The 27,973-nt window shown below is 40.0% G+C and overlaps 1 protein-coding gene across 3 annotated transcripts in view; it reads left to right on the top strand.

Moving 5' to 3' along the window:
* The window catches only part of CTNNA2 (catenin alpha 2), a gene marked incomplete at both ends in the record, with an annotated part of 469,340 nt that overhangs the window by 39,527 nt on the left and 401,840 nt on the right, over nt 1–27,973 (top strand). For all 3 annotated transcript variants that reach the window (XM_081998803.1, XM_081998802.1, XM_081998801.1), the window contains one exon: nt 3,436–3,631. In XM_081998803.1, coding sequence (XP_081854929.1) covers nt 3,436–3,631 — 196 coding nt within the window. The remainder of the gene's footprint in view (nt 1–3,435; nt 3,632–27,973) is intronic.

Below are 27,973 nucleotides of genomic sequence, written 5' to 3'. Positions count from 1 at the left end.
GTGCACACTGCAGATTATATTGCTCTTCCTTGCCTTTGCAGTTTCTATTAAGAAATACCTTTTCGTTAATCTACATCAGCCTTTTCTTTGATGTTAGAGTATTATTTTTTTTTCCCCTAAGAAAATTCTTTTCACAGAAAAACATTTTAGGTCTATCTTAAAGTCCCAAACATTTAAGTTGATTTTTTTTTTTTTAATAGTAATGCTGGTGTTTTCTTAACCTAGAATGTAAGAGAAAAATAAAATTTTCCAGTCACTAGTAATTTTATTTATTGAAATGGTTTCTGTCAACAAAATCAGGAACTACAGTGTCTCCGTTTGCTTTTAAATATGTTTTAAATATTTAGAAACAAAAAAGCAGGGTACTAGGGTTTCATATAAGCTCATGAATATTTCCAGATAGAAGGTATGACCCCAGTACGCCTGAATTATTGTACTAATCTCAGATTGAAGAACTACGTTAAAAATAGCTACATACCAGGAAAAAAAAATAATTTGAGAACAGTAACCAATGTTGTTATAAGAGGCATTCATTCAGTTTCTTCTTATTGGATTCAGTGGAATGGAAATACATATAAAACTGGTCTGAGGTCCAGTTAGACTCAAGATTTGTCCATTTGTTTGTGAATGATCTTACCTCTGCGTACCAGGTCACCTCATTGTAAGCAAAATAAAATGTAAAAAAAATTTCCTAGCATCTGAATGCTGTCATTTAGATAGTGGTGAGATGTTGCTAGTCCTGTATTTCATGTTTGTAGATCTCCGTTGTTTAAAATTTGTAAGCCTTTGCTTCAAATTTACAAATCATTGAGGTACGTTGGCAAAACGTGTCTCTAGCACCATTTGTGAACTTGTGCTCTCTTGCTGGCATGTCTTACGTGATTTGATGATTATATTTGAGGCTGAGCTTTTGACACGCTAGAGACTTTAATTTTTGTTGTGTTTTTTTTTAATGTTAGAAACAAAACAAAATAAGAAAAACAGCAGCAAAACTTTTATAAGGCAATTGGGAACAAGACAAATACATCAACATTTCCATTTAAAAAAAGATGATTTATTTTGGGGGTGCTGTTTTTCACATGTCTATTATAGGAAGTGGTAGGAAAAGTCTCTTTCTTCTGTGGCAATTAGGAATTCCCTAACCTGTTAGGTGACAGAGGTAACTAGTTTGCTTATTTAAGAAATTCTACAATTCTTAAATAGACAGTGATCAACCACAAAAAGATCTTCAGGAAATTTAATGACGAATAATTTCAAGGGAAAACTAATAAAGAAAATACTATTTCTAAATATAAATAGTGGAAAAAAACAGATGATGGAAGAATATTACCTTCATGTACCCAGGCAGACTCCTTCCTGAAAGAAGGCTCTGGAACACATCTTTTTTCACCCAATACATCCATGCATTCAAGCCTGGATAATTTTTTTTTTTCCTTTTTTGTTTTTTTTTTTTAATTTCCATCATCTATAGTTTTAAATTGTGATTTGAGGGAAAAAAAACAACTTGGCTCAAATTGCAAAAAACTGCAGCACAAAGAGCATGACGAAAGGCTCTTTGGTCACAACTGTACTAAACACCCTGTCATGCTGCTTCTAATAGGGATTGGATGACAGTGATTTTTTTTTTTTATGCTTTGTTTTGGGATCTGAACAGGCTGGATCGATGGGCAGAGATCAACTGTATGAGGTTTAACAAGGCCAAGTGCCGGGTCCTGCACTTGGGTTACAACAACCCCATGCAACGCTACAGGCTTGGGGAGGAGTGGCTGGAGAGCAGCCCGGCGGAAAGGGACCTGGGGGTGCTGGTTGACAGCCGGCTGAACATGAGCCAGCAGTGTGCCCAGGTGGCCAAGAAGGCCAACAGCGTCCTGGCCTGTATCAGCAACAGTGTGGCCAGCAGGAGCAGGGAAGTGATTGTGCCCCTGGACTGGGCACTGGTGAGGCCGCACCTTGAATCCTGTGTTCAGTTTTGGGCCCCTCACTCCAAGAAGGACGTTGAGGTGCTGGAGCGTGTCCAGAGAAGGGCAACGGAGCTGGGGAGGGGTCTGGAGCACAAGTCTTATGAGGAGCGGCTGAGGGAGCTGGGGGTGTTCAGTCTGGAGAAGAGGAGGCTGAGGGGAGACCTTATCGCTCTCTACAGCTGCCTGAAAGGGGGTTGTGGTGAGGTGGGTGTTGGTCTCTTCTCCCAAGTAAGCAGCAATAGGACAAGAGGAAATGGCCTCAAGTTGCGCCAGGGGAGGTTTAGATTGGATATTAGGAAAAATTTCTTCACCGAGAGGGTGGTCAGGTGTTGGCACAGGCTGCCCAGGGAGGTGGTGGAGTCGCCATCTCTGGAAGTGTTCAAAAAACGTGTGGATGTGGTGCTTCAGGACATGGTTTGGGGAACATGGTGGCGTTGGGTTGATGATTGGACTTGATGATCTTGAAGGTCCTTTCCAACCTTAGTGATTCTGTGATTCTGTGAAATCTTTTCCTTTGTAGTGCACTGTCTCTATTGCAGAGGTTTGTATTTTCTTACAGTGGCTTTCTGGGTTCCACACTGGAATGTCACTTCAGCTGCCCTGGTTTGTATCCCGGCCAGGGTGAACCGCATCCCTGAGCATTACGGATCTGTCGCTATTTTTTCCTGCATTTACCACCTGATGATATCTGATCCAGTATTCCTGTTTTAGGCAGGCAGCCTTTTACTGGTGCTGTGAGATTATTTTGGTCCATCAAAAAGCTGTGGTATACACTGTGCTGTATTGTTACGCTCTGTGGTTCAAGTTTCTAATCAGTTTATCGACATCTCAGTAAGGAATTCTTTAGGAGATTCTCCAAGCATGGAAACAGATTTTCTTTTCAAATACTGGGGAGAAAGTGGGATCGTTTCACTGCCCGCTGTTGTCTTATGCCAATGTATTATAAATATGCCGGAGCAATATTAAACTGAGTAGTTTTAACCTGTATAATAGCAGGAGCTACTCATTCCTTAATGTCTGGAAAACAGCCGCAATGTTTTTGTCACCACTTGAATAGAACTGACAGTACTTATCTCAAGAGACGGCTGCTTTTTGAGTGGTTTCTGACCCATATGTGCTGTTTTCATTTTATCACCTTACTCCCTTTTTCTAAATGAAAACCAGTGACAAAAGTGATGCTTTAGCACCAGTGCCCTTCTATACCTGTTTCTTATCTTTTTCTCCTTCACTGCTTGGCTGTGATTTGCTTGGCCCAGTCTAAATACAGATTAAAAGGGAAAACCTTTTTTGAGGCATGTGCTGCCATACTTTGGATTTTAAACTTTAAGTTCTATTTGTTCAATCCACGTGACCATATACATCATTTCAATGGTAAAGAAAATAGTGGGGACGTTGAATTAGGTGGCCATCTATTGTGCTACTACTGGTTGAAGAATTGTTCAAATTTACAAAAACTGGTTTTTCTTTCCCAAAGGTAACAACGCTTGTTAACACAAGCAATAAAGGACCGTCTGGCAAAAAGAAAGGACGCTCTAAGAAGGCTCATGTGTTGGCTGCTTCGGTGGAACAGGCCACTCAAAACTTTTTAGAAAAAGGAGATCAAATTGCTAAAGAGAGCCAAGATCTCAAGGAGGAATTGGTTGCTGCCGTAGAGGATGTACGTAAACAAGGTATGTGGAACAAAATGCTTGAATGGGTAACTGTTTTATTTGATGCTTTTCAAGATTGCTTCCCAAACAAGTGTATCAGCTGCTCTGATAATGTAACTAAAACTGTGTCCTACACTACAGTATATCTGTAACACGGCATATAAGTATTAAAATAACAATACCTTTGTGAAAGGCAATGCGTATAAAGAATGTTCTAGCGTTGGTTAAAAAAAAAGTGTTGTTTTTTTTTTCCTTTTAGTTGTTCTGTTACCGAACAGTAAACTCAAATATTACTTAGCAGCCGTGCTGCACAGTGCCAAATCTTATTGTTTGATTTTCAGCTTGCTTTTTACTCTGGTATGTTACACAATGACATGATTTTGCTAAATTTAAGCAGTGGTTTGAAGCCTGTGGATGCAAATGTACAATTAAGATTATGGTGTATACATTTCTGAACAATCTAACAATTATCTATCAAATAGTACAGCAATATAGAACTACTTGTCGTTTCAAGTATATATCGACATGTATATCGACATTTACCAGGGAAGATTATGGAGCGGTTGGTCTTGAGAGTGCTCACAGGGCATGTGCAGGACAACCAAGGGATCAGGCCCAGCCAGCATGGGTTCATGAAAGGCAGGTCCTGCTTGACCAACCTGATCTCCTTCTATGACCAGGTGACCCGCCTAGTGGATGAGGGAAAGGCAGTGGACGTTGTCTACCTGGACTTTAGTAAAGCCTTTGACAGCGTCTCCCACAGCATTCTCCTGGAGAAACTGGCGGCTCGTGGCTTAGACGGGTTTACTCTTCGCTGGGTGAGGAACTGGCTGGATGGCCGAGCCCAGAGAGTTGTGGTGAACAGCGTTAAATCCGGCTGGCGGCCGGTCACAAGTGGTGTTCCCCAGGGCTCGGTTCTGGGGCCGGTCTTGTTCAATATCTTTACAGATGACCTGGATGAAGGAATTGAGTGCTCCCTCAGTAAGTTTGCAGGTGACACCAAGTTGGGTGGGAGTGTTGATCTGCTGGAGGGCAGGAGGGCTCTGCAGAGGGATCTGGACAGGCTGGATCAATGGGCAGAGGCCAACTGTATGAGGTTTAATAAGGCCAAGTGCCGGGTCCTGCACTTGGGCCACAACAACCCCAGGCAACGCTACAGGCTTGGGGAGGAGTGGCTGGAGAGCAGCCCGGCGGAAAGGGACCTGGGGGTGCTGGTTGACAGCCGGCTGAACATGAGCCGGCAGTGTGCCCAGGTGGCCAAGAAGGCCAAAGCGTCCTGGCCTGTATCAGGAATAGTGTGGCCAGCAGGAGTAGGGAAGTGATTGTGCCCCTGTACTGGGCACTGGTGAGGCCGCACCTTGAATACCGTGTTCAGTGTTGGGCCCCTCACTACAAGAAGGACATTGAGGTGTTGGAGCGTGTCCAGAGAAGGGCAATGAAGCTGGTGAGGGGTCTGGAGCACAAGTCTTCTGAGGAGCGGCTGAGGGAACTGGGGTTGTTTAGTCTGGAGAAGAGGAGACTGAGGGGAGACCTTCTTGCTCTCTACAACTACCTGAAAGGGGGTTGTGGCGATGAGGGTGTTGGTCTCTTCTCCCAAGTAACTAGTGATAGGACAAGAAGAAATGGCCTCAAGTTGCGCCAGGGGAGGTTTAGATTGGATATCGGGAAAAATTTCTTCACGGAGAGGGTGGTCAGGCATTGGAACAGGCTGCCCAGGGAGGTGGTGGAGTCACCATCTCTGGAAGTGTTCAAAAAATGTGTGGATGTGGCACTTCAGGACATGGTTTAGGGGACATGGTGGCACTGGATTAATGGTTGGACTTGATGATCTTAAAGGTCCTTTCCAACCTAGTGATTCTGTGATTCTGTATACAATGGTTGTCGAAGTCTGAATATATACAGATAATAGCAAAATTAAACCCAGGATTTTTTCTGGGTGGTGGTGATAACAAGATAAATGCTAACATGTTTGCATACTGCATAGGTTAAACTGCAAGATACACAATGGTACAAAAAAATTGCCTAGTTGGGCATGGGACTCAGGTGTGGGATAATAACATTTTCTCTACTGGCAGAAATAATCCTGATTTTGCATGATTTAAAATTTGAAGTTAAAGTTGGTGTTACAAGGAATCTGCTTTCAAATAAGGCTTTGAAATTTTAGAAATATCATGGATATCCATGATACCATGGATATCGTCAATCACTTTCCTTCAAGACATAAAATTTATGTCATATACTTTCAAATTTACGTGTGTGGCAGGGGGAAAAAAATATGTTTTCAATATAAGCCCATAAGAAAACTTTTCCTTTTATTGACTTTGATTGTAATTTTCTTTATTGCAGCAGAGTTAAGTACCTTTCCGTTTTTTTTCCATTGTAAATCCTATAATCTAAAGATGCCATCTGCCAGTATCATCAGTCTTGGGATTTAGAGCAAGACTGGCAGATCTCCAGCTGAGACTTCAAAAGGAGTTTAAAGGACTTGTGTATAAAATACTGATTTTCAGCGTGTTAGGACCCTAGCTCTCATATGATGTTTTTTTCAGTTCTTAATAATTGGATTCAGATGATTGTATGAGCAGGCAGGGTTAAAATCTTGCATACATAAACACTGATTTGTGAATATTCTGTTCTGTTCTATCCTGAGGCTATTTCTTCCTCCTATCCATTATTTGTAAATTTGGTTTTACTGTTTTCCTGTTACTATGTGTTTGTTTTTTTATTTAATATTCAACTGCCAGTACATCATAAGTCAAGTATATGCTATATAATCTATGTGTAATGCTATGCCAGTATTCTGGTGGGGCTTTTTAGTGTGTTTTTTGAGGTTTTTTTGGTGATGATGTTGTTGTTGTTCTTGAGGTTTGGGTTTGTTGGGTTTTTTGGGGTTTTTCTTTAGAATTTTGATGCTGATGCCTGGTTGTTCTGGCATTGTTTCATTTGCCGACTACTGCAGCTTTCCGTTATGCTGCTTATTTTGTGTTATGTCAAATTCTACTACAGCATCTTCAGCACTGACAGGAGTGCCCTTGTTCCCTCTGAATTTATAACTCGTTCCCTTTGGGGCTGCGATGCTGACTCAGTTTTGATAGCTTCTCCCAAGGAGCCTTCTACTGAGTTAGTCATCAGCCTAAACTGTTGCACGCTCTCTGATCTAGGCAAATATACCACATTCATTAGCACGGTATCAGAGCTCCTTATTATCTTTCTTTATCATTAGAGCTTTGTATTACTCAACAACGATTTCTTTGTAGATTTGTGCTTTGTAAAGCTAAAGGCATCTTGAGGGGATTTTCTGTGGAAAGTTTTGGTTTTCTTCTTGAATTAATTTCTGACTTCTTAATTGATAATAAGCCTTTTATTCTTAATCCGTATTTTTAAAAAAAAACCAACGATGCAGGAAGCAGAGAGGAAAAAAGATCTTAAACGATATTACACAGAATGATACAGGCATTCATCTTTTGTTATAATTGCAGGCTAGAAAAAAGTCTATCTGATAAGTGGAGCAGCTTTTTTGGCTCTGTACAACATGAGTCCATAATTAGGAGAGCAGGAGACACCAAACACCGCTCACCGTTATTAGCACACATTAGTTACACGAGCCGTGTAACCCAGACCAGCCTTGGTGCAACCTGGAATGGTATGTTTAGGTTGGTGCCATAAAGAGCTGGATTAATGAACTCAGGCTGTGTTCTGCCGGAGTATTGCTAGTTGGTTTTCGGGCAAAATTCCAGCTTGGATAATTACACCGTCAACCTAAAAATGTCTCCTGTGGTCACAGCTGGCTCGGGTGTGCTCCTCATTTCCTGCCCTGTATTGCTGTATCCTATTATATGCTACTATAGACAGTTGTTGCAATCCATCCCGGAGAGAGTTGCTTTCCATTGATAGGTATGAAATAAATGTACACTATCATTTGCAAAAGACTTTGGACTGAACACGAATGCCAAGAATATATAGCTTTAAGGTAGTTGTTACTTTAATGATGTGGAAGGGTAACATATATTTGGATAGATGTACGAAGCTCTGATGATCGACAGATTTGATTTACAAAGTTGAGTTCTAAAAAACCAACCAAGAAGAGAGAATTTTTTCATGTGGGGGTTTTTTTTCATTTCACACAGTTTTATGAAAAGGAGTAAATACTTTATGCAGAAACCTCATAACTGTGTATCTATGAGTGCATGTATGTACCCCATAATAATTGCATAATAGGACTACTTTGGCTTCATAGGTCTTAAAAATACCAAAATAGTGAAAATAAGCTTTAGCTCAAAACCATCTAAGTGAAATTATCCAGTTGCTATGCCTTTGAATACTTTGCTATATAGGTATTTACTCCCATGTTGTCAGAGCTGTGTAAACATCTCCAGATGTGGGATAAATGAGACCTAGGAAATACTGATGTTTGTTGTTGTTGTGTTACGTTAGAGGTAAGGGAAAGCAAACAATCTTCTGTATGCAAAAGTTTTGGGAGGAGTGAGATTTTGTGTATCTTATTTGGTTATGGTAACCCTAAGAAAATGATAAAGCCCGAGAACAACGGGGAAGAGAAGAAGAACTCACAGAAATCAGAAATACAGTCTGGGGCGGGTGGTAGGCAATGTTCTCGTAGCCATCCTGGCAGCCATCTCTGTTTCCCAGGGAATCTCTGCTGCTCTCCTCTATACTCCTGCTCCATTTCCCTCTCCTTTTCTTTGCTGCCTGCATCTGGTCATACACTTATTTTGTCTTCCTTGCAGTTCAGGGCCTGAAAATTCCCCTATCTCATGGTCTCTTTAGATATGCCGATCCCTATTGACCTTTCTTACTTCCGTCTCTTTCTCATACCCTGGTTCTGTAGTTGTATAAGGTCCTTCTTCATGTCTCTAGTTTTCAGTCATATTTTTGTAATGTGAAGTAATAAAAGACCGAAAAGAAATGTCTTTTTCTTGATCTCTTTTTTCCTCTCTTTACTTTACAAACTTAATGTACCTTGTTTGTTGTCGTTTTCTTTACCAGTAGATTACACTCCTCTCTGAATCCTTCTCTGACCCTGGATACCTACTTCACACTATTCTGTTAGTCCATCCTTCTAATTGTGCTTATTTTTAACCATTCTGTCCCTTTTCCCCAAAATTTTCATCCTTTCTCACATTGAAATTGTTCCTAGTAAGCCTTATCTTATTTACATTTAGGTGCAGAGTGTGAATATCATCTTACATAACATGTTACACTGATGCCCCAGTGTACTCACTTGGCAGAGTCATCAGCAACAGACTTTCCAGGAGCCCTGATTTACCCAATCTACTCTCTGCACTGTTCTGATTAAAAAAAAAAAACAAAAGCAAAAACAAAAAAAAAAACACCAAAAAACCCCCAAAACCAAAAACACAAACAAAAAAAGAGAGGGGGGAAAAAAAAAGTTCGTACCCATTAGTATCGAAAAGCATTCCTGGAATAGTTTGGGTTTAACACTTAAAAGTTATATTTAAAATATAATAAAACCTTAGCTGAATAGATTGCACTGGTTAATAAGAATTCAACTAATGGATATAGGCTTGCTCTCTCTTTCTTTCTGCTAGTTCTACCGCATTTTTCCTAGTTTATAAAATATATGGAAGTGGAATTACTTCGTGAGGGTGTTTCTGTAGAAGCCATTAAAAGACTTGTCACAATATAACTATCACTTGATGTGGGAAAGGAGGAAATTCTTTTATAGAGAAAGCAAATGATGAAGTATTGTCTGATTTCTGCATCTGTTTTCAACTCTGAGTCCCGGTGAGAGGATTCAAAATGAAGAGTTGATCTGCAGTTGAAGATACTTAAAAGTATCTTTTACTGTGATAACTAAGAACTGATTACTTCGGGGCACTTTTGGCATTTTTCTGAGTCTTTCCGGCTGACTGCTGTTCCCAAGGCCTGAGTTGAATGAAAGAACTGCAGGATATTGGGTTTGAATCTGGCAAGTATGAGGAGGACTAATAGACTCTTTAAAAGAAAATAATATACCTGATACTAATATTTGATTGCTTAGAATTTGTCTACATAACCTGTTTTCTACCTGACTTATTGGCTAGAGAAATCTTTTTTACAAAAGAAATTATCTGGTCTTTTCAGTTAAAGCTATGCTATCCCTAAATCTATTTATAGTACTCTTCACTGAAGTATATAAGAACTCTTTTTTTTTTTTTTCTTATAGAAGTTAGTGACTGCTATTTCTAGAGAGAGGAAAAAGTCTGTGTGTGTGAGGGTAGAAAGAAATTACTATAAAGCGTTACTTCTATTACTGTTTGAGACAATGGACTTTCTATCCATTTCATAATGATGAAGTGAGGCTTGCGGTCAGTCCTGCTTAATGGATGAAGGAGCCCTGGTCTGCATTTTGGAAGAACCTGTGTGTATAATAAGCGTATTCTCTATTTTGCCAATATGATGAGGTACTCTGCAACTTGCTTTTTTCCAATCTCACCCATGGCTCACGCCTATCCAACAGGAAGCTTTGTGCATGGGAATTTGAAGTCTTATACTCAGCAAGTCACTGAAGCTGTGGCCCGAAAACTCTATCTTGTTATTCAAAAATATTCATTTTGAATTGCTTGTTACATTTGGCAGCAACTTCAATTGTTATTCATGTTTGCAGTGCTCATCATAAGAAATATGGCATGCTAAATGTCATTCCATGCAAATACTCTAGCTCTTTCAGACCCTTTTCAAACCCATTAATTATCTTCCAGCTCTCAGAGAATTTAGCTTCTGAAAGACATTAAAGTTCCTTTTCTAAAATGATTTAAAACACTTCTGATAAAAGAGCAGGCAATGTACAGAATCTCAAAGAGTTGTTCTACAGATAAGTAGTGTCAGGGGTTCCCAAATCTACTAATGAGGCTGCCGCAGCTCCGTGGCTGCAGGTCCAAGCGGTAGCGAGGCTGCACATATATTCCCAGTAGGCACATGCAGGCAAACACACACGTACAGCTCATATATACATACATACGTGACTGACCACACACATCAGACACTCAGCACTCACACGAACCCAACAGCACCAAGTGTCTTATCCTCTTCCCCTCTCTGGCTGATCAGGGTTGAAGGTCTTTAGGGGGAAATGCTTAGATTTGTATGTATAATGCCTCGCTGACCCCCAAGCGCTGTGGGCTCTCCAGCAGCTGGAAATCAGAAATCTGGCCCAAGGCATGGCCAGACAAGTGCACTGACCCACAATTTGTTTACACACTACTGGCCCCTCTTGTCCTCTTACCCGACCCCTCCGTTCTCACATCTAGTTCCTCCCCAAATTGTCTTGATGCCTCCTTTCCTCCACACTCGGTTCCTCCCCTAGACACCCCATTACAAGTCTTGTGTGGTCCTACAATGTTCTTCTCCTGTATCCCATAATGAGCGCCATACCCCTGAGCAGTAAGCTAAAAATAGAGGAAAATTAAATGCATACAGGTGATTTTTCTATACATCTCCCTGAATGGTTCAGGCAGTTGGGGAGGTCTTGAACTGCTGATGATACCGGTTCTTGGTAAAGCCAGCTGAGAACTTGAGAGCCTGGACTTATTCTCTGCACCATTTTCAAAAGATTTATTTCTGTTACAGCCTTGGCTGGAGCTTTTCTAGTATTCATTTCACTTTTCAATATTTTGTTTAAGCTCCTGTTAGTTTAAATTTATGAAAGCGACTTACATCTCCCAGATATGCTTGTTATAAAGGGTGGTTGGTGTTTGATGTGTTGCCCAAATATGACAGTTTGAGACAGATTTCACAAAAGCACAATGATAGATATTTGAAAAATAATTTGAATTATTATATTAGGCGATTTTTCCTTTTTCATACTATATTTATTGATATTGTCTTTCTTGACAATTTTATTACTATTGTGACTCTATAGCAGGGAAGAATGAAATTGCTTTAGAATGCCAACTTCTGACAGTTGTCAAAAATTAAATTATACCCACAAATTGAAAATTATAGAAATAGTCTTTCTTCCAGAAACATTTGGCTTGAATTCTAAAATAAAATCCTAAAACTATTATTTGTTTCTTTAGAAGCAATACTTCTGTTAAGAAAGGTTTTATTTGACACAGGATTGGAGACGTATACCACAATTAAAAAAAAAAAAAAATCTATCAAATGATTGTAACTAGGACATATTATGCAGTAATTATTTTACTCCGTCGCCCATCACAGTGGAGTATTAGTATGCATGAAATTTCTGAATTCAGGTCAAATTTGGAAAATAGTTTCAGTAGGTTTAAAAAAAAATAAAATAGGGTCTTACAAATTGGAAGAGGCACCATAGGCAGTTATCTTGCCCTGTTCTGTCTTCCAGCAGTAATTCCAAAACTGGGCAGGCTCAGTCCACAGTCAGTAATCCTCAGCAGTATTAAATGTAGGGCCTTTTCGATGAAGTTTTGAGATAACCATGAACAATGTTCTGCAAGAGGATTTTCTGGCGTGCATGAAACCTGTATTTAAGTCTTCTCTGTGCGTAATTCAATACAGAGATTTGAAGACTTTGACCCCATAGAAGAACGTTGTTACTGTAAAGCTATAGAGCACCATGGGACTCCGAGCATGTCGGCCTCTCCTTTTGAAGCTTTTCTAATTTATGTGCTAGTGAAACATCCACAGCTGAGTGCTTGAAATCACTATTGATTCATTGGGCAGAAATTCTGAACTGAATTTCTTTTTGTTCAACCCAACAATAAAAAAAAAAAAAAAAGGAAAAGTGTGATTCACCCTTTGAACTGGAAAATCAGTTGTTTTAGTCTGTTGGATTGAAAGTTATTTGGAAGGAGATTCCTTTCAGCTTGGCAATGGAGTGACCGCAGATGACTCTGTGTAGGTGCCCTCTAAAACTTCTATCACCAGTTTTTAACGGAGCAAAAGTAATGTGAGTTTTGTCAGCTGTCTAATATAGCAATGGAGAGGGTTACGGAAACTGGGTGGGCGGGTGATCTGGAGCGGTGCAGAGACATTGTCTTGGAGATGTAAATTGGGAAGTAGTCCATCCAGGGGACAAAGTCAAGGAGATGATCTTGAGATCTGATCGTTACTTTTACGCTTCAGTCGTGTTGCTTCGAATGAGGCTGATGGGCAATACGGGACGTTTTACAAAGCCAACCTTCATCCGAAGGGACTGACAGGTTTCCTTCTGCACTGCCACCATTACCCTGCCCTTCATCTCTCCAGTCCTGCTCCCTTCCCTGTGCTGAATGATGAAAACAGGATTATTTCCAATCTTTAAAAAACTGTAACTGGAAAATTTCAAGCGTTATTTAGTAATGATTACACAGAAAAACATTACTAACAAGCTTCCACAAAAAATTTTTCATTCTGTTGAGTGCGTGTTGTAAATGAGGTGGTAAAATATATTTTCAATTTAAAAAAGTAAGGTTTTCTTTGTTCAGAATGTAATTGTAAATACTGCTGCAAGTCACCTAAAAAGTGAGAACCTTGGGTTCTGATCTGTGTTACCAGGATTATTTTTGCTACTCATCCAGTCACATTTAATGAGAAAGATAGAAGCAATCCTTGGAGCCATAAACTTTATCTGGGAGTCTTCCTTGCACCTTCCTCAGTCCTCCTCCTTGCCTAAAGTATGTTTCCTTCCGTGTTCTTTATTTTAGACTACCTTTGCCATGGCAGTCATCCAACTTTAAAAGCTTCATTCTCCCATACAGATTAGGCTTTAATTTTGGATATGGTTTCAGAAAGTGGTAGTCAATGAGAGAAGTAATAAAAATGACAGCAGAAAAATTTGAAATATACTTCCTAATGTCTGAATCCTAAAAGGTGCTTAGTCAATGTGTAAAAGATTTTAAGTTATTGTTTGTCCATTTACCACTTTGAACATGTCTGCAGTATACTTTTCACATCTTACAAAGGCCAGTATTCTGAGTAATACTTTAGAGAGTGAGGGAATATAAAATGTTATAATCAAATAACATGCGCTACTTTCCTCTGAGAAGTCTCGAATTGCAATATTCTGGTTGCCAGCTATCTCATTTTCTCTCAGTTTTAGTCCCCTTTACCAGAGACAAATACTTTTTAAAATTTAGGTCTGCAAGTTCTTACGGATGCTGTTTATATACGGAAACTGGAAAAGGAGACCATTCTATAGTGCCTATGTGAGTTAGAATTATTTTTATAACTACTAAAAATAAAAGACTAGACTCTTCAGTGATTTTGATTTGTGTTGTTTGCAAATCTCATTCAGCCATAATTGTTCCCGTTTGACTTTCAGAGTTGTGCTTGGCTTTTTTTCGTGTTTGTTTTAATTGCAGATAACTCAGTTTATATACTCTGTTTATATTGTTATGTGATTCCTACAGTATTTGATGAAACACGTGTTGCATTTTTTCACAGAAAAATATCACCGCTATCTTCCTTTCACCTCTTTTCTTCTGGACATTATTGTTCTAAATCGCTCTTAAATTTATTACTTTGATCATGTTGTTATTTTATGGCTAGCTTGCTAGATATTATTGTCTACGAACATGTTTCTGAATTAAGCTACCGTTCAGTTAATGTCAATATGTTTCCCACTGGCTAAAGTGGTTTCCATTTTCTCCTCTCATTTGTCTTGTATTGTGCTCCTTCCCTATTCCTTCTGCATCTGAGAACGCTTTCTGTGCAGAAAAAGCCTTCTTTCTATTTGTTCTGAGTCTTTAAAGCTAATAGGAATAATTACTGTTTGAGCATTAAGACTGTCCTTTATAGATACCTGGGCGTGGTGCAAATTACGTTGAGTTTATGTTATAACAACAATATAACAATTTATATTGAAACAAAAAGAAATAGGTATAAATTCCTCATGAATACTATATGCTGGGAAATGAAAAGAAAGTTTCAAAGTCAGAGGAATGAGGTTGTGGAATAACCCAGACATAGCAATAGCAAAGGCAGAAGGTGGTGAGGGAGCTGTGGAATGAACCTGTCTGGTTATGATGAATACTGGCAGACTGCACACTATGGTTGCAGGTGGAAGCAAGTAGCTAGACGTGATGACCGAGGAACCCTTCCAGTCCTCTGTTCCTGCATACAACCTGATCAATGAGTGCAAGGGTCATACGTGGTACTTACAAAATCAGTTTGGCCCGTTTTTAACTCTATCCAAAGGATACCTTGAGGTTGCATGGTAGGACAAACTTTTTATTTCCTTTCTTCATTTGTCTTTTTTTCCACTTTCCTTTCCCCATTTACTTTTTTTTTTTTTTCCTTCCTCTGCACTTTGGCTATCATTTTCCTGACTAATCCAGTCTCCTTTTTCTACCTTTGCCTCAGTGAAAACTAAAGATGTGCAATTTGGGTTGGTTATTTTTGCAATTCAGTGTGAGGTGGAAATACTCACTTAGCTCCAAATACGCTAGTTTAAGGAGCAGGGATGCTCTAGCTAACCTAGCATAGAAATCTATATGGGCTAATACACCTGCTGACAAGTGCTGATGACTATTCCTGATAGTTAAGCACAGTTTTTACACACCTCATGTTTCTTAATATGCTTCCATGGTGACCTCTATACTTGCAGCTCTCACAAAATCTTTTTTTTTGCTGTTCTCGTTAAAAATCTAACAATAATCAAGTATTGTTTATGAACCTTTTATTACACAAAACATACCGATCTGCCTTTCTATGTGTTGGTGGTGGTCCCTAGACTGGCTTTGTGTTTTGGCCTCTGCACCAGGGTGTAATTTCACACTATGAAGTTCAGGTAGCTCTTCATCTCTCTGCACGGAAGCTCTTGCAGTTTTGTAACATTCATGCGTCGTGCATAGTTATTTAAGGGGCTACGTTACATTAACCCCTGTACGATATATTAATTCCGATTGGCAATGAAGTGTGAGGGTATTGAAATGTTTCCAAGTCAAGTTCAGATGAAAGGTCATTATAGTCTGTAAAAATTATTTTTTTAATCTAATTCCCGATTTTGGACAGGTAGACTTAGTTTTCGTGTAGATTGATGCTTTGGACATGATTTCAGAAATCCTTTTATGGTGTAAAAAATAACTGCGTTGGGTCTCAAACATAGGTTACCATAAACAATGTGTGCAGATCATGTGAATAGATAGTAGAAATGATATAATTTAATTCTTTAAAAGTGCTATTGTGCCATCTGTCTCTTCGTCTATGTAAAACTGCCAGTGCTTTCCTTTGTATTCTTTATTCTATTCTGTCTCCTATCTTTTCTTATTGTAAGCTTATACCATAGACTTTCCCTGGGCTGGCGACTCTCCTTGGTCTGCTTTTCTCCTTTCTCATGCTCTCATACTGGAGTACCTTTTTTAATTTTTGTATTTAATTTTTTCCTGTTATTTCCCTCTCTTGACCACAAAACCCGAAATTGTCCAACATAAACATTCCTGTTCTCTTAATCCCAGTCAGGGTGTTGCACAAAAGCTTTTTTTTTTTTTTTTTTTTACTTTTTGGTGTTTTTGTTCCCCAGAATTTTAATAATGATGTGAAGAATATGCTGTATGCTTCTATAATTTTCATAATTGGCCTATTCACTTTATTTTAGGCTCATCAGAAAGCTGGCAGGCAATACCAGCAATAGCAAATCCCAGGCTACAGTGAGCTTGGAAACATCTTCTGTTCAGAGCCAGGTGGTCCCTGCTTCTCTTACTGCTTCCATCAAGTCATTCACAGATAGGAACTAAGTATAAAAAAAAGCATAAATTAGCAGGGATACAAAAGTGACCCCTTTAAAACAGCTGGTCAATCCTCTAGACTGATCAGTCTCACCATCAGTCCTATCCACCTCCTCACACTGCTTCCCATGAGCTGACGTTAGTAACTTGCTGCTCTTCCCATTCTCAGAACTCGCTGGGAATTTTTGATAAATTTTGTTCAGAAAATGTGGCTTGCTGAAAAATATCAACCCTTTGAAACTGAAGCTTATCTCAAAAAATTTCAACTAAACTTTTCATTGGGCAATTTTTTCATGTGATAATAGAGCATGATGGAGCTGATTCAATTACGATTTTGAACATAGTTCACAGTGCCTGGGGCATAGATATAATCTACCCACTAACTCGCTTGGTTATACAGTATTTGTAAGTCTCTTCAAGCCCCGGAATGAAAGTAATATCCAGAATGATGGAATCTATCTGCCTAATGCAGAATGCCACAGTAGTTTTCTTGCAGCACTTCCTTTTCCATGCCTGTTAAAGCTGTGTGTGTTTTTTCAAATGTTGTTCCTTTCTACACCTGATACTTTTCACTCAAATATATTAATCATGATTGTCTTTACAATTCATAAATTTTTATGCATTAGATTATTAAATTCAAGACTTTGCTAAGACTCACAGGAAAAGATTCCTCTTTGTCAGTTACATTTATTTTGGTCCTTTTGTGTAATAATTAATTTCATAAATTTACCATGCATAGTTCACCAAAAAGATGGTAACTTTTCCTAGTAATTGCTAGGAAATTCAAATAACTAATAGTAGTTATTTGAATAGTTTTGTCTTGGTTATGTGATGAAATATTCTGCTCATTTTGAATGTCCTTCTTGTCTCAGTTCTGTAGCTATCTGGTAAAGAAGGAAACACTTCTTATTTTTAATTGAAATCTCAAATTTTAAGAATAAACATAGACGTGGAAAAAGTACTAGCTGAAGAAAGAAACAATGGGCTTCCTGCAGTGCTGAATCACGTGTCCCAGTGTCTTGCTGCATGGCAGAAATCTGTTCTGTTTTGTACTGATTATTGAAAGACAGTCGTGCCACTTTCAGCATCTGAAGTACCTGAAGAAGCACACCCAGGTTTCCTTGAAAAGGGTGTTACCCTCTTGGGTTCACTCCCAGCTGGAGTGTGAGAGCCAACTAGCTTGGGTGCAGCCTTGGGCCATTGGGTTTTCCTTGTCTTCTGTACAACACTGAAGTTCAGCTGCATGGCGTGTGCCAGGATACAAATAAGGCCACGTTATAAAGTAGTTGCATTAGAATTTTTAGATTTGCTTCTGTGTTTATTGATATTTTAAGAGGTTCAGTGTGTTTTCGTGTTCCCTAGCACCAACCACAGTGTTGAACATCTAAAATGTTCATGTTGATGTTCACGAACACCCCAGTTCAGTGAAGGCTAATCAGTTGTTTAGTTTATCCCTGAAGGATGTTTAACTGCAGAGTATCTGAGAGCTACAGACAAAGAGGGATTAGCAATGCTAATGTATTCTCACATCCAAAACAATTTACTTTTGAATTGAAATTTAATTAATGTTTTATTGTACTTAAGTGTATCAGTGAGGTTTCAAATGCACTATCAATCTGACTATTAATTAGAAAAGTTCTTTCTAAAATGTAGCATTTGTGGAATAATTGTCTTTGATTGTCATAGATATGTGGCTAAATATCTTAAAGTTCTGTATTCATGGTATTTTACTGTCCCTTAGGAAAGAATTAGTTGGGTTAATTAAATTACATATTTTAATGGTCTATGAAGTGAAGGAGATGGTGTGCTAGTGGATCTAAATGTGAATACTGAATCTAAAATACATACTAGCTTTAAGGATATCCATTGTGCTTTAGAATAGTGATTCATCTTCCATCACTCTATCTAAATACCAAACGTAAAGTGAGTTAAATTTAAGTGAACTAGATTGTCTGTATAATCAACTCCAGAGAGGCACAGCTCTAGTAGCTGAAATGTAATGGGAAGAGGTCAGGCTGGATCATGTATGGCCTTTTCTGGCCTTGAAATCTATTAATACGATGAGAACAGTGGCCATTCTTCCACAAAATCCCAACTGCAAATGAAAGGAGAAATGAGTTTGGGAGCCATAGTAGTAAAGATTTAAAAGAAAAGGATTAGGGAAGGGGAGATGAAGACTTAACAGCTATTTGTGGGAAGCTTTGGGAATTCTAAATAATATTTTTAATGCACATTTATATTTAGTAAATATAGAGCATTGACTGTTGGCAAGTGTACTGGAATGGACAGTAGGTGGTCCTACCCTGTTTGGTGAGTCTGTAGACCAGTCCAGAGGGGATAAAATTTCAGTTCTTTGCGTCCTGAAGGGTTTGGGTTGGCTTGTTTTAGTAAAGAGACAGCATCCATGAGGAAAGGATTAAAAACCTACTTGCATTATTTAAATATGCCCTATTAACAGTTATAGAATATTCAAATCTATCACATTATCATTTGGTATCATGAACACTGTTCTGTATGGAATCTGCAACTCGGTTTGGGTCTATACATAATTTTAATTTAGAATAGCTTCATAACAATTCTTTTGCTCTAATTACAAAGAGAGCACTCTAAAATACTTTAATTAGGTCATGGATCAGTTATCACATCTTTTTAATCTTATACATGTAGAACAAAAGACAAAATCTAAAAGATGGATTAATTAGACCATAACTTTATTAATTCCTTCCATCTGAGAGCTGCTCAGGAATGGTACATACAATCGAGCTGTCATTGTTTCCTTAGTTATTTCTGGGTGCTTGGAGCATTGTCAGCATCCCGTACTGACCATAGCTGTTCTATAGATTACTGCTTTGCACTCACCTTCTTCTATCTTTTAAAAGCGGTGTTCCCCAGGGCTCGGTTCTGGGGCCGGTCTTGTTCAGTATCTTTATAGATGATCTAGATGAGGGAATCGAGTGCTCCCTCAGTAAGTTTTCAGATGACACCAAGTTGGGTGGGAGTGTTGATCTGCTGGAGAGTAGGAGGGCTCTGCAGAGGGATCTGGACAGGCTGGATCGATGGGCAGAGGTTTAATAAGGCCAAGTGCCGGGTCCTGCACTTGGGCCACAACAACCCCAGGCAACACTACAGGCTTGGGGAGGAGCGGCTGGAGAGCTGCCCGGCGGAAAGGGACCTGGGGGTGCTGGTTGACAGCTGGCTGAACATGAGCCGGCAGTGTGGCCAGGTGGCCAAGAAGGCCAAAGCGTCCTGGCCTGTATCAGCACTAGTGTGGCCAGCAGGAGTAGGGAAGTGATCATGCCCCTGTACTGGGCACTGGTGAGGCCGCAGCTTGAATCCTGTGTTCAGTTTTGGGCCCCTCACTACAAGAAGGATGTTGAGGTGCTGGAGCGTGTCCAGAGAAGGGCAATGAAGCTGGTGAGGGGTCTGGAGCACAAGTCTGATGAGGAGCGGCTGAGGGAGCTGGGGGTGTTGAGTCTGGAGAAGAGGAGGCTGAGAGGAGACCTCATCGCTCTCTACAACTACCTGAAAGGGGGTTGTGGCGACGAGGGTGTTGGACTCTTCTCCCAAGTAAGCAGCAATAGGACAAGAGGAAATGGCCTCAAGTTGTGCCAGGGCAGGTTTAGATTGGATATTAGGAAAAATTTCTTCATTGAGAGGGTGGTCAGGCATTGGAACAGGCTGCCCAGGGAGGTGGTGGAGTCGCCATCTCTGGAAGTGTTTAAAAAATGTGTGGATGTGGCACTTCAGGACATGGTTTAGGGGACATGGTGGCGCTGGATTAATGGTTGGACTTGATGATCTTGAAGGTCCTTTCCAACCTAGTGATTCTGTGATTCTGTGAATAAACACTTCAAGGCTTTGGAAAAATGGCATTTCCAGAGTGTGTGAACATTAAGAGCTTCCTTTCCTAATAGGTAGATGCCTACCTTTAAGGCTGCTTGTGATTCTGAAAGTTCTAGTGGCTCAACAGAGCATGTTTATGCACCCTTACCAAAAAACAAGCCAGTAATCAACACTGGTACTTGTCAGCCATCCTTTTACTCTTTTTTTTTTCCTGCATGCCATCCCCAGCAGCTTCCACTACACTAGAATAGGAATTGCTTTTTCAAATCATGGATCAGAAGGTACCATTTACCCATGATAAGTCCAATCAATGATTTCCATAGCAAATGGTGTATGAAAATTGACAGCTTTTTATGTGTGCATATGAAGTGTATCTACCTCTACAGGGCCTTTTTTTGTAAACTGCATGGAATCAAATTCATAGTTTGTTATTTAAATGCTATGAATTTTACCGTTATTTTTCAATGTGTTTTCAGCCCATCGTGTTGGCCTTGACATTTTTTTGATGTAAAAGAAAACAGCTCAGTCCGATGAGCAAGTAGAAAATAGGTAGGTTTTTTGTCTGCTTAGGTTTTTGCCAGCTTCTAGAAAACCAGTTTGTCATAGTGGGAAATGCCCTCCAGAATTGGCACAGTAAAGGCAGCAGGAGTTGTGTATGCGTGTGTCAGGCAAAGGAAACACAATTATTGCCGCTCCAACTTAGTCTTGCGTCATAAGAAAATTAGTTGAAGAGAGTAACCTCTTTTAAACAGGATTCCCGTTCTGTGTCCATAAAACAAAGTGACTGTGTCTTTGTTTTTCACAATACTGCAAATTACATATTAGTCCTAAAGAAGCCATGATCAAAATATTTGTTTTACTTTTGGCACTACTGTTAAACATTATGTGATTGCATCTGAATAAAAGAGCTGGTAAGAGCCAGAGAGTAGATCATCTTGACTTCCAGTGGTAAGAAATTGTACAGTTCATGTCTTGTTCCAGCACTGTCGTGGTACCAGCCGTAGTGCACACTCCTGAAACTGTTTGATATCTGGAGGAAGGAGAGATTTCACAGAATCACGGAGGCTGGGACCTCTACAGATAGTGTAGTTCAGTGCCCCTGCTTAAAGCAGGATCAGCCAGAGCAGGTTGCCCAGAACGATGTCCAGTCAGATTTTGGGTAACTCCACTGACGGAGACTCCACAACCTCCCTGGGAAGCCACAATATGGTTTTTGATCACTTTCACGATAAAAGATAAGTAAAAAAAAAAAATAAAAAAGAAAATCCTTTTCTATTTATGTCCATTGGCTCTTGTCCTTTATTATATAGCACTGAGAAGAGCCTTGTTCTTCATTCCCTCCTATCAGGTATTTGCACAGAGAAGGTCTCCTTGCACAATCTGGCTCTCTCAGCCTGTTCTCATGTGACAGATAATCCAATACCGTAATCATCTAGTGGCCCTTTTTTGGTTTTTGCCCCAGTATGCCCGTGGCTTTCTTTTACTGGTGAGCCCAGAACTGGATACAATGCTGCAGGTGTGGTCTCACCTGTGCCGAATAGAGAAGAAGGATCATCTCCCCTGACCTTGCTTGTAACACTGTTCCTAATGCAGCCCAGGGTGCTGTTGACCTTTGCTGCAAGGGTGCATTACTGGGTGATCTTTAAAGGTCCCTTGCAACCCAAACCATTCTATGATTCCCCTTGTTATGTCATTGTAGAAGGTGATCAGAAAGCTTGAGCATGGCTTCCCCTTCATAAATTAATGCTGACTCTTGCCAATCACCTTTCTTTCCTTCATAGGTTTGGAAATGGCTTCCAGGAGTATTTGCTCCATCTTTTAGAGGGATCGAGGTGAGGCTGGCTGGCCTGCAGCTCTCTGGATCCTCTTGCTTTCCCTTCTCAAAGAAAGGAGTAACATTTGCTTTCTTCCACTCTTCAGGAAGCTACCCCAATCGATCACCATGATCTTTCAGGGGTAATTGAGAGTGAACTGGGGCAGCTCCCTTGGCATCTGTGGGTGAACTCCATCACAACTTATGGACTTAGTCATGTCCAGTCTATTTATCAACATTCCCTAACGAAGGGTAAGCCTGCCTGCCTTCTCTCCCAGTGCTCTCAGAGGCTGGGGATTCACAAAGACAAGTGTTACCAGTAAGGCTGGTTATTTAGCCTGGTTGTTATTTTTGTAAATATTAGTAATCTGGTACTCCACTTATCATGGCCACACTGGTAATTTTAAACAGGTTTTTATCAGAATACTTATTTGTCAACTAAATCCTATGAAAGCCCGCATTTATGAAAATAGCATGGTTGCATTTTGTAAGTGACAACTTGAAGGTTGTTTATTTTTTGAAAAAAATCATGTCATCACCCTTTAATTTCACTTTGAGGTACATGCATAGATATGTACATATTTTTTTGTGTGTGTATCTGTCTAAGAACATCATGGGATACTTACACATTTCTGTTGTTTATTAACACTTTCCTTAGCTACTGGTATAATAAAAATAATTTCTTTTCAGTAAAAAATAGGAAGCAATCAGCTGAATAGTTTCAGGCAATATATTCAGAATAGATAAAATTTCTGAATGGATTTGTATATTTAGTGTTTTAATATGCATATATATGTATATAAAATGATAGGAATAAACATATAGAGTTGTTGATTTCATCTGTTTTTCTGCTTTTTTGTCCCCTCAGGTTCATTTTTGCTTTCTATGTGTAGTGATCAATTAACACCTTTCCAGTTGTTTGGGACCTTATTCCATTTTAAGACTTTAATGATGAGAAGTAGAAATTCGAATAGGATTCAACATGAGACATGCAGTGGATCGTATATTCCTTTGCCCTTTTGACATTCATTTTTTGGGATGTTCAGGTTTTGGGTTATACTAAATCATTCAGAATTTTGGTGACGTTTGCTATCATCTCTTGATAGCTTTTTGCAGAAGTTAAGCCCATAGTACTTGAATTACCTTACACAGATTACTAGGTGACTTGTATGGGTACGTGGTTGTGGTTAGATGCATGTAAAGACATCTTTAGCTGCTCCTATATAAATGCCTGATTTTAATATCCAAAATGAAATGACGTCTTATTTTAAAAATCTAAAGGAAGAGGGGTTTTTTGAGAATCGGGTCTAAAGAACTCCATTTCTAGGTGCTGTAACTTTGTTAGGCGAAAGTGCGTATGACTACATCTAATCTCACATTACCCCTCAAGGGAGGATACATAGAGTAGGTCTCCCAGTTAAATCCTGTCAGAGCAAGCAAAGTGGTTTGATAATGATGTTGGGAGATGGTAGCTGTAGGTTTGAACCTTCTCAGATTGATGAGATCCCAGAACCTAGATAGTAACTTTGGACACATCTTCTAGTGCACCAAAGTAGCTCGTTGTGTGGCTGTTATTGGATTCACAGAATCATAGAATGGTTGAGGTTGGAGGGACTTCTGGAAGTCATCTGGTCCAATCATCCTGCTGAAGCAGGGCCACCTAGTGCTGGTTGCCCAGGACTGTGTCCAAATGGCTTTTGAATATCTCCAAGGGTGGAGACTCCACAACCTCTCAGGACAACTTTTTCCAGTGTTCAGTCAACCTCACAGTAAAAAAGGTGTTTTCTGATGTTCAGAGGGACCCTCCTGTGTTTCAGTTTGCGCTCGTTGCCCCTTGTCCTGTCACTGGGCACCACTGGAAAGAGCCCGGCTCCGTCCTCTTTGCACCCGCCCTTCAGGTATTTACATACCTTGATAAGACCCCTCGGAGCCTTCTCTTCTCCAGGCTGAACAGTTCCAGCTCTCTCAGCCTGTCCTCATAGCAGAGATGCTCCAGTCCCTTCATCATCTTCGTGGCCCTTCACTGGGCTCTCTCCAGTGTGTCTGTGTCCCTCTTGCTCTGAGGAGCCCAGCACTGGTGCAGTGCTCCAGGCGTGGCCTCACCAGCGCAGAGTAGAGGGCAAGGATCACCTCCCTCGACCTGCTGGCAATACGCAAAGGCGGCCAGTGGTGTTGTGGGCTGCATGAGGTAAAAAGAAGAGAATTCTCAAAGAAATTAAAAACCTTTCACCCTCACGCAAAACGGATCTAAGCGCATGAAATGTTTTCCAGCTATGAGTCCTAATTTCACACAAGCAGCAGTTCTACCAGTATTCATTAGAATTCAGGAATTAAGCTGGATTTCAGTGTTCAGGGTTTTTTTCTTTTTTGGGGGGGTAGGTTGGAGGTTTTGGTTATTTTTTGTTTTGATTTGGTGGGTTTTTTAGTTGTCTTTTTATGATGGGCATTTCTTAAGGTGGCTAATAGGGACTTTCTCCACTGAAAGTTCGAGGTTTTTTAAATCACTTTCTAACCCAACTAAGACTCTTAATTTACAAAATGTAAATTAAATGCTTAAATTTCCTGAAAGCAGGGTGCCAAAGAATTTAGTATGTGGGTGTTGGCAAGAAAGTGGCAGGCACTATGCGTGTGACAAAAAAGCTACATGAATTCTGCAAGGTATCGGGTGGAGTACTTCTCATAGCTGCAAATGATATCTCCTAGAAAACTGCAGTGCTTAACACATGTGTTCCAGGGACATAATTGTTTCACAGGGCTGCTGAAGTGGTGATAGGAATGGATATTCTGTGCAATAAGAGGCCACTGAAGTACTGCCTTTAATCTGTCATGGCTCATCGCAACAATGCATGAAGCAAGAAAGGGACGATAGGAAACAGTGGAAGACGAATACTTACTTAAATTGAAGGACGAATGGGGCATGAGAAGAAATGGGTATAAATTATCTACAATTACAGTCAGTATGGAATTAAAGTGTCTCTAATGAAAAACCTGTCAGATTCTGGAGTTCATTTTGGAATGAATCCAGTAGGATTAATTGGGGTTAAATGTCTGATCTGTTTCTGAGATGGAAGCTTGCTAAGTTTGTGAGTGTAGTTATTATCATATTGAGATTATTATTAATTATATTATGACATGACTGTCTGCAGTGCAAGGAAGCAGACCTGATGACTCAAGATAGTTGTGTTTCTTGCTTTGACCTAATTTTCACTGAAAGTAATTTAGTATAGATTACAGAATAACTTGAAATGAATTTGGAAAGAAATGGATAGCGGAAAGTAGGGTAGGCTTCTTCCAGGTAAAAAGGTTTCTGTGAAAAATAATTTGACTAGCTGTAGCTCCAACATTACCTTTGGCCTAAGAGCAGTTTGATACTATTGTTGTACAAGGATAAAAATATGTTAATTGGCACTGAGATAGACAATCCTTCCTCCCTAGTAACAGCTGGCTTTCTAGGTTATTATATTTTAAATTATGAACTACTCATTCTTTATGAGATTTAAACAACCTTCTATGACCTTCTATACTAATACTTTTTTTATTTGCTTATTTGTTTATGTCTATTTGATACTTTCTGCTTAATTATTTTGGAGATGATTTATTTCACCTAACTTTAGCTTTCTAAGCTAAAATAACTAACCCAAACTTTTTAAACTGTTGTTTTGACCCTCCATGTGTTTTCCCTCTCTCCACCAGTGTTGATTTTCAAATATATTTGCTAGTTGTATGTCCTTGGATAGCCAAGCCTAAGAAGATAATTTTCCTGCTTGCTTTCCTAGTGCCACTGGCCAATTACCAAATACGTTTTCCTTCTTTCATAGTTCAATATTAATATTTATCTGAAGCTAGAGACTTTTTTTGGCAGAAAACTGTAAAATTGCCTCAGTAACAAAATTTGAGTTAAACAGTTTGTAGGCATCTGATTTCAAAATCCAAAGCTTGGTTTGGCTGACATTTCATCTCATCTTGGATATACCTAAAGTTCATGTACTTTGACATACAAAAGTTTTGTTGCTGGATGCTCAGAATCACTTCCTTCTCATCTGAATCTAACTTAGAGCTTAAAGAAGGGAAAAACGTGCTGGGCTTCTCATACCTCTCACTGCATGTATCCCTTTGGGTTCATTCAGCAAGATATGATCACAGAATCATTAAGGTTGGAAAAGACCTTTAAGATCATCAAGTTCAACCATCAACCCAACCCCACCAAGCCCACTAAACCATATCCTGAAGTTCCACGTCTACATGTTTTCTGAACACTTCCAGTGATGGTGACTCCACCACCTCCCTGGGCAGCCTGTGCCAATGCTTGACCACTCTCTCTGTAAAGAAATTTTTCCTAATATCCAACCTAAACCTCCCCTGGCACAATTTGAGGCCATTTCCTCTTGTCCTATCACTAGTTACTTGGGAGAAGAGACCAACACCCGCCTCACTACAACCCCCTTTCAGGTAGTTGTAGAGAGCGATGAGGGCTCCCCTCAGCCTCCTCTTCTCCAGACTGAACACCCCCAGTTCCCTCAGCCGCTCCTCAGAAGACTTGTGCTCCAGACCCCTCCCCAGCTCCGTTGCCCTTCTCTGGACACGCTCCAGCACCTCAGCATCCTTCTTGTAGTGAGGGGCCCAACACTGAACACAATATTCAAGGTGCAGCCTCACCAGTGCCCAGTACAGGGGCACGATCCCTGCCCTGCTCCTGCTGGCCACACTATTGCTGATACAGGCCAGGACGCTGTTGGCCTTCTTGGCCACCTGGGCACACTGCCGGCTCATGTTCAGCCGGCTGTCAACCAGCACCCCCAGGTCCCTTTCCGCCAGGCAGCTCTCCAGCCACTCCTCCCCAAGCCTGTAGCGTTGCCTGGGGTTGTTGTGACCCAAGTGCAGGACCCGGCACTTGGCCTTATTAAACCTCATACAGTTGACCTCTGCCCATCGATCCAGCCTGTCCAGATCCCTCTGCAGAGCCCTCCTACCCTCCAGCAGATCAACACTCCCACCCAACTTGGTGTCATCTGCAAACTTACTGAGGGAGCACTCGATCCCCTCATCCAGATCGTTGATGAAGATATTGAACAAGACTGGCCCCAGAACCGAGCCCTGGGGAACACCCCTTGTCACTGTCCATACTTGTGATCTAAGAGTGCATATTTGATCAAGCTTTCTCCATAAAGTTGTGATAGTTCATTTTGTTTAATAAATAACTGAAGGGGAGATGATACCTTCCCAACTGTTCCACTGATTAGATGAATCCAATTGTCCACATTTTGACTCAAATTCCCAGGTCAGGAAATTCAAATGCAAACTTTGCCCACATGCTAGACTCTAAGCTGTTCTGTGGTAGCTCTCAGCCACTCCTTTTACATGTAATATTTGAGTCACTAACTCAAAAATAATAATAAAAAACAGATTTGTGGAAATTTCATTCCCAGTTTTTAGCACACTCACAGCCAAGAGTTGTTGGTATTTTTTTTTACGATATCTGTTTGATGTAAAGTATGTGACAGAACAATCTTTGTGGCCTTACAGTTCCTTTCTTCGAGTTTCAGCGATGTTTTTGGCACACTGGTAAAATGCCTGGGAACGTAGGTACAGCAAACTGTGGTTTTCCACCACAGAAACCTTGTTGTTTCTCTGCGGAGACCAGGTACCTAGAACTTTGACTCTGTGATGCTGAGCATTTAAGCGTTTTAGAATTTTGTTTTCTTTTCTCTTTATCTGACAATGATTGTTTGTCCCTTTTCTTTTAAGAAATCTTTTGAGAGTTTTGGCAACCTTATGGAAATCTAAGAAAAGTATGCAGCCTTAGAAATGAGCCTTTTGAATTTTTCTGCTGAAATTGTATATTATCAGCTTATCGTCCAAGATACACTGCACACAATTTATCATAAGAATATGCAGTCCTAATGGCAATAAAATAAGGAAAAGAGTTCTGATGGGAATTATTCATTGTGGCTGTCTTTAGTCACTCCTCCAGTATTTGCATAGTCTTATGGGAAGTTATGCCATCTGGGATTTTTTAAAAATGTTGTTATAATGGTCTTAAAAGCAATATGAATATGCTTTGATTTC

This window comes from Phaethon aethereus (genome assembly GCF_964289735.1).
Source record: "Phaethon aethereus genome assembly, chromosome: 4".
Classification (NCBI taxonomy): Eukaryota; Metazoa; Chordata; class Aves; order Phaethontiformes; family Phaethontidae; genus Phaethon; species Phaethon aethereus.
The sequence above is the reverse complement of the archived record's forward strand: the minus strand, read 5'-3'. Positions and strand labels throughout refer to the sequence as shown.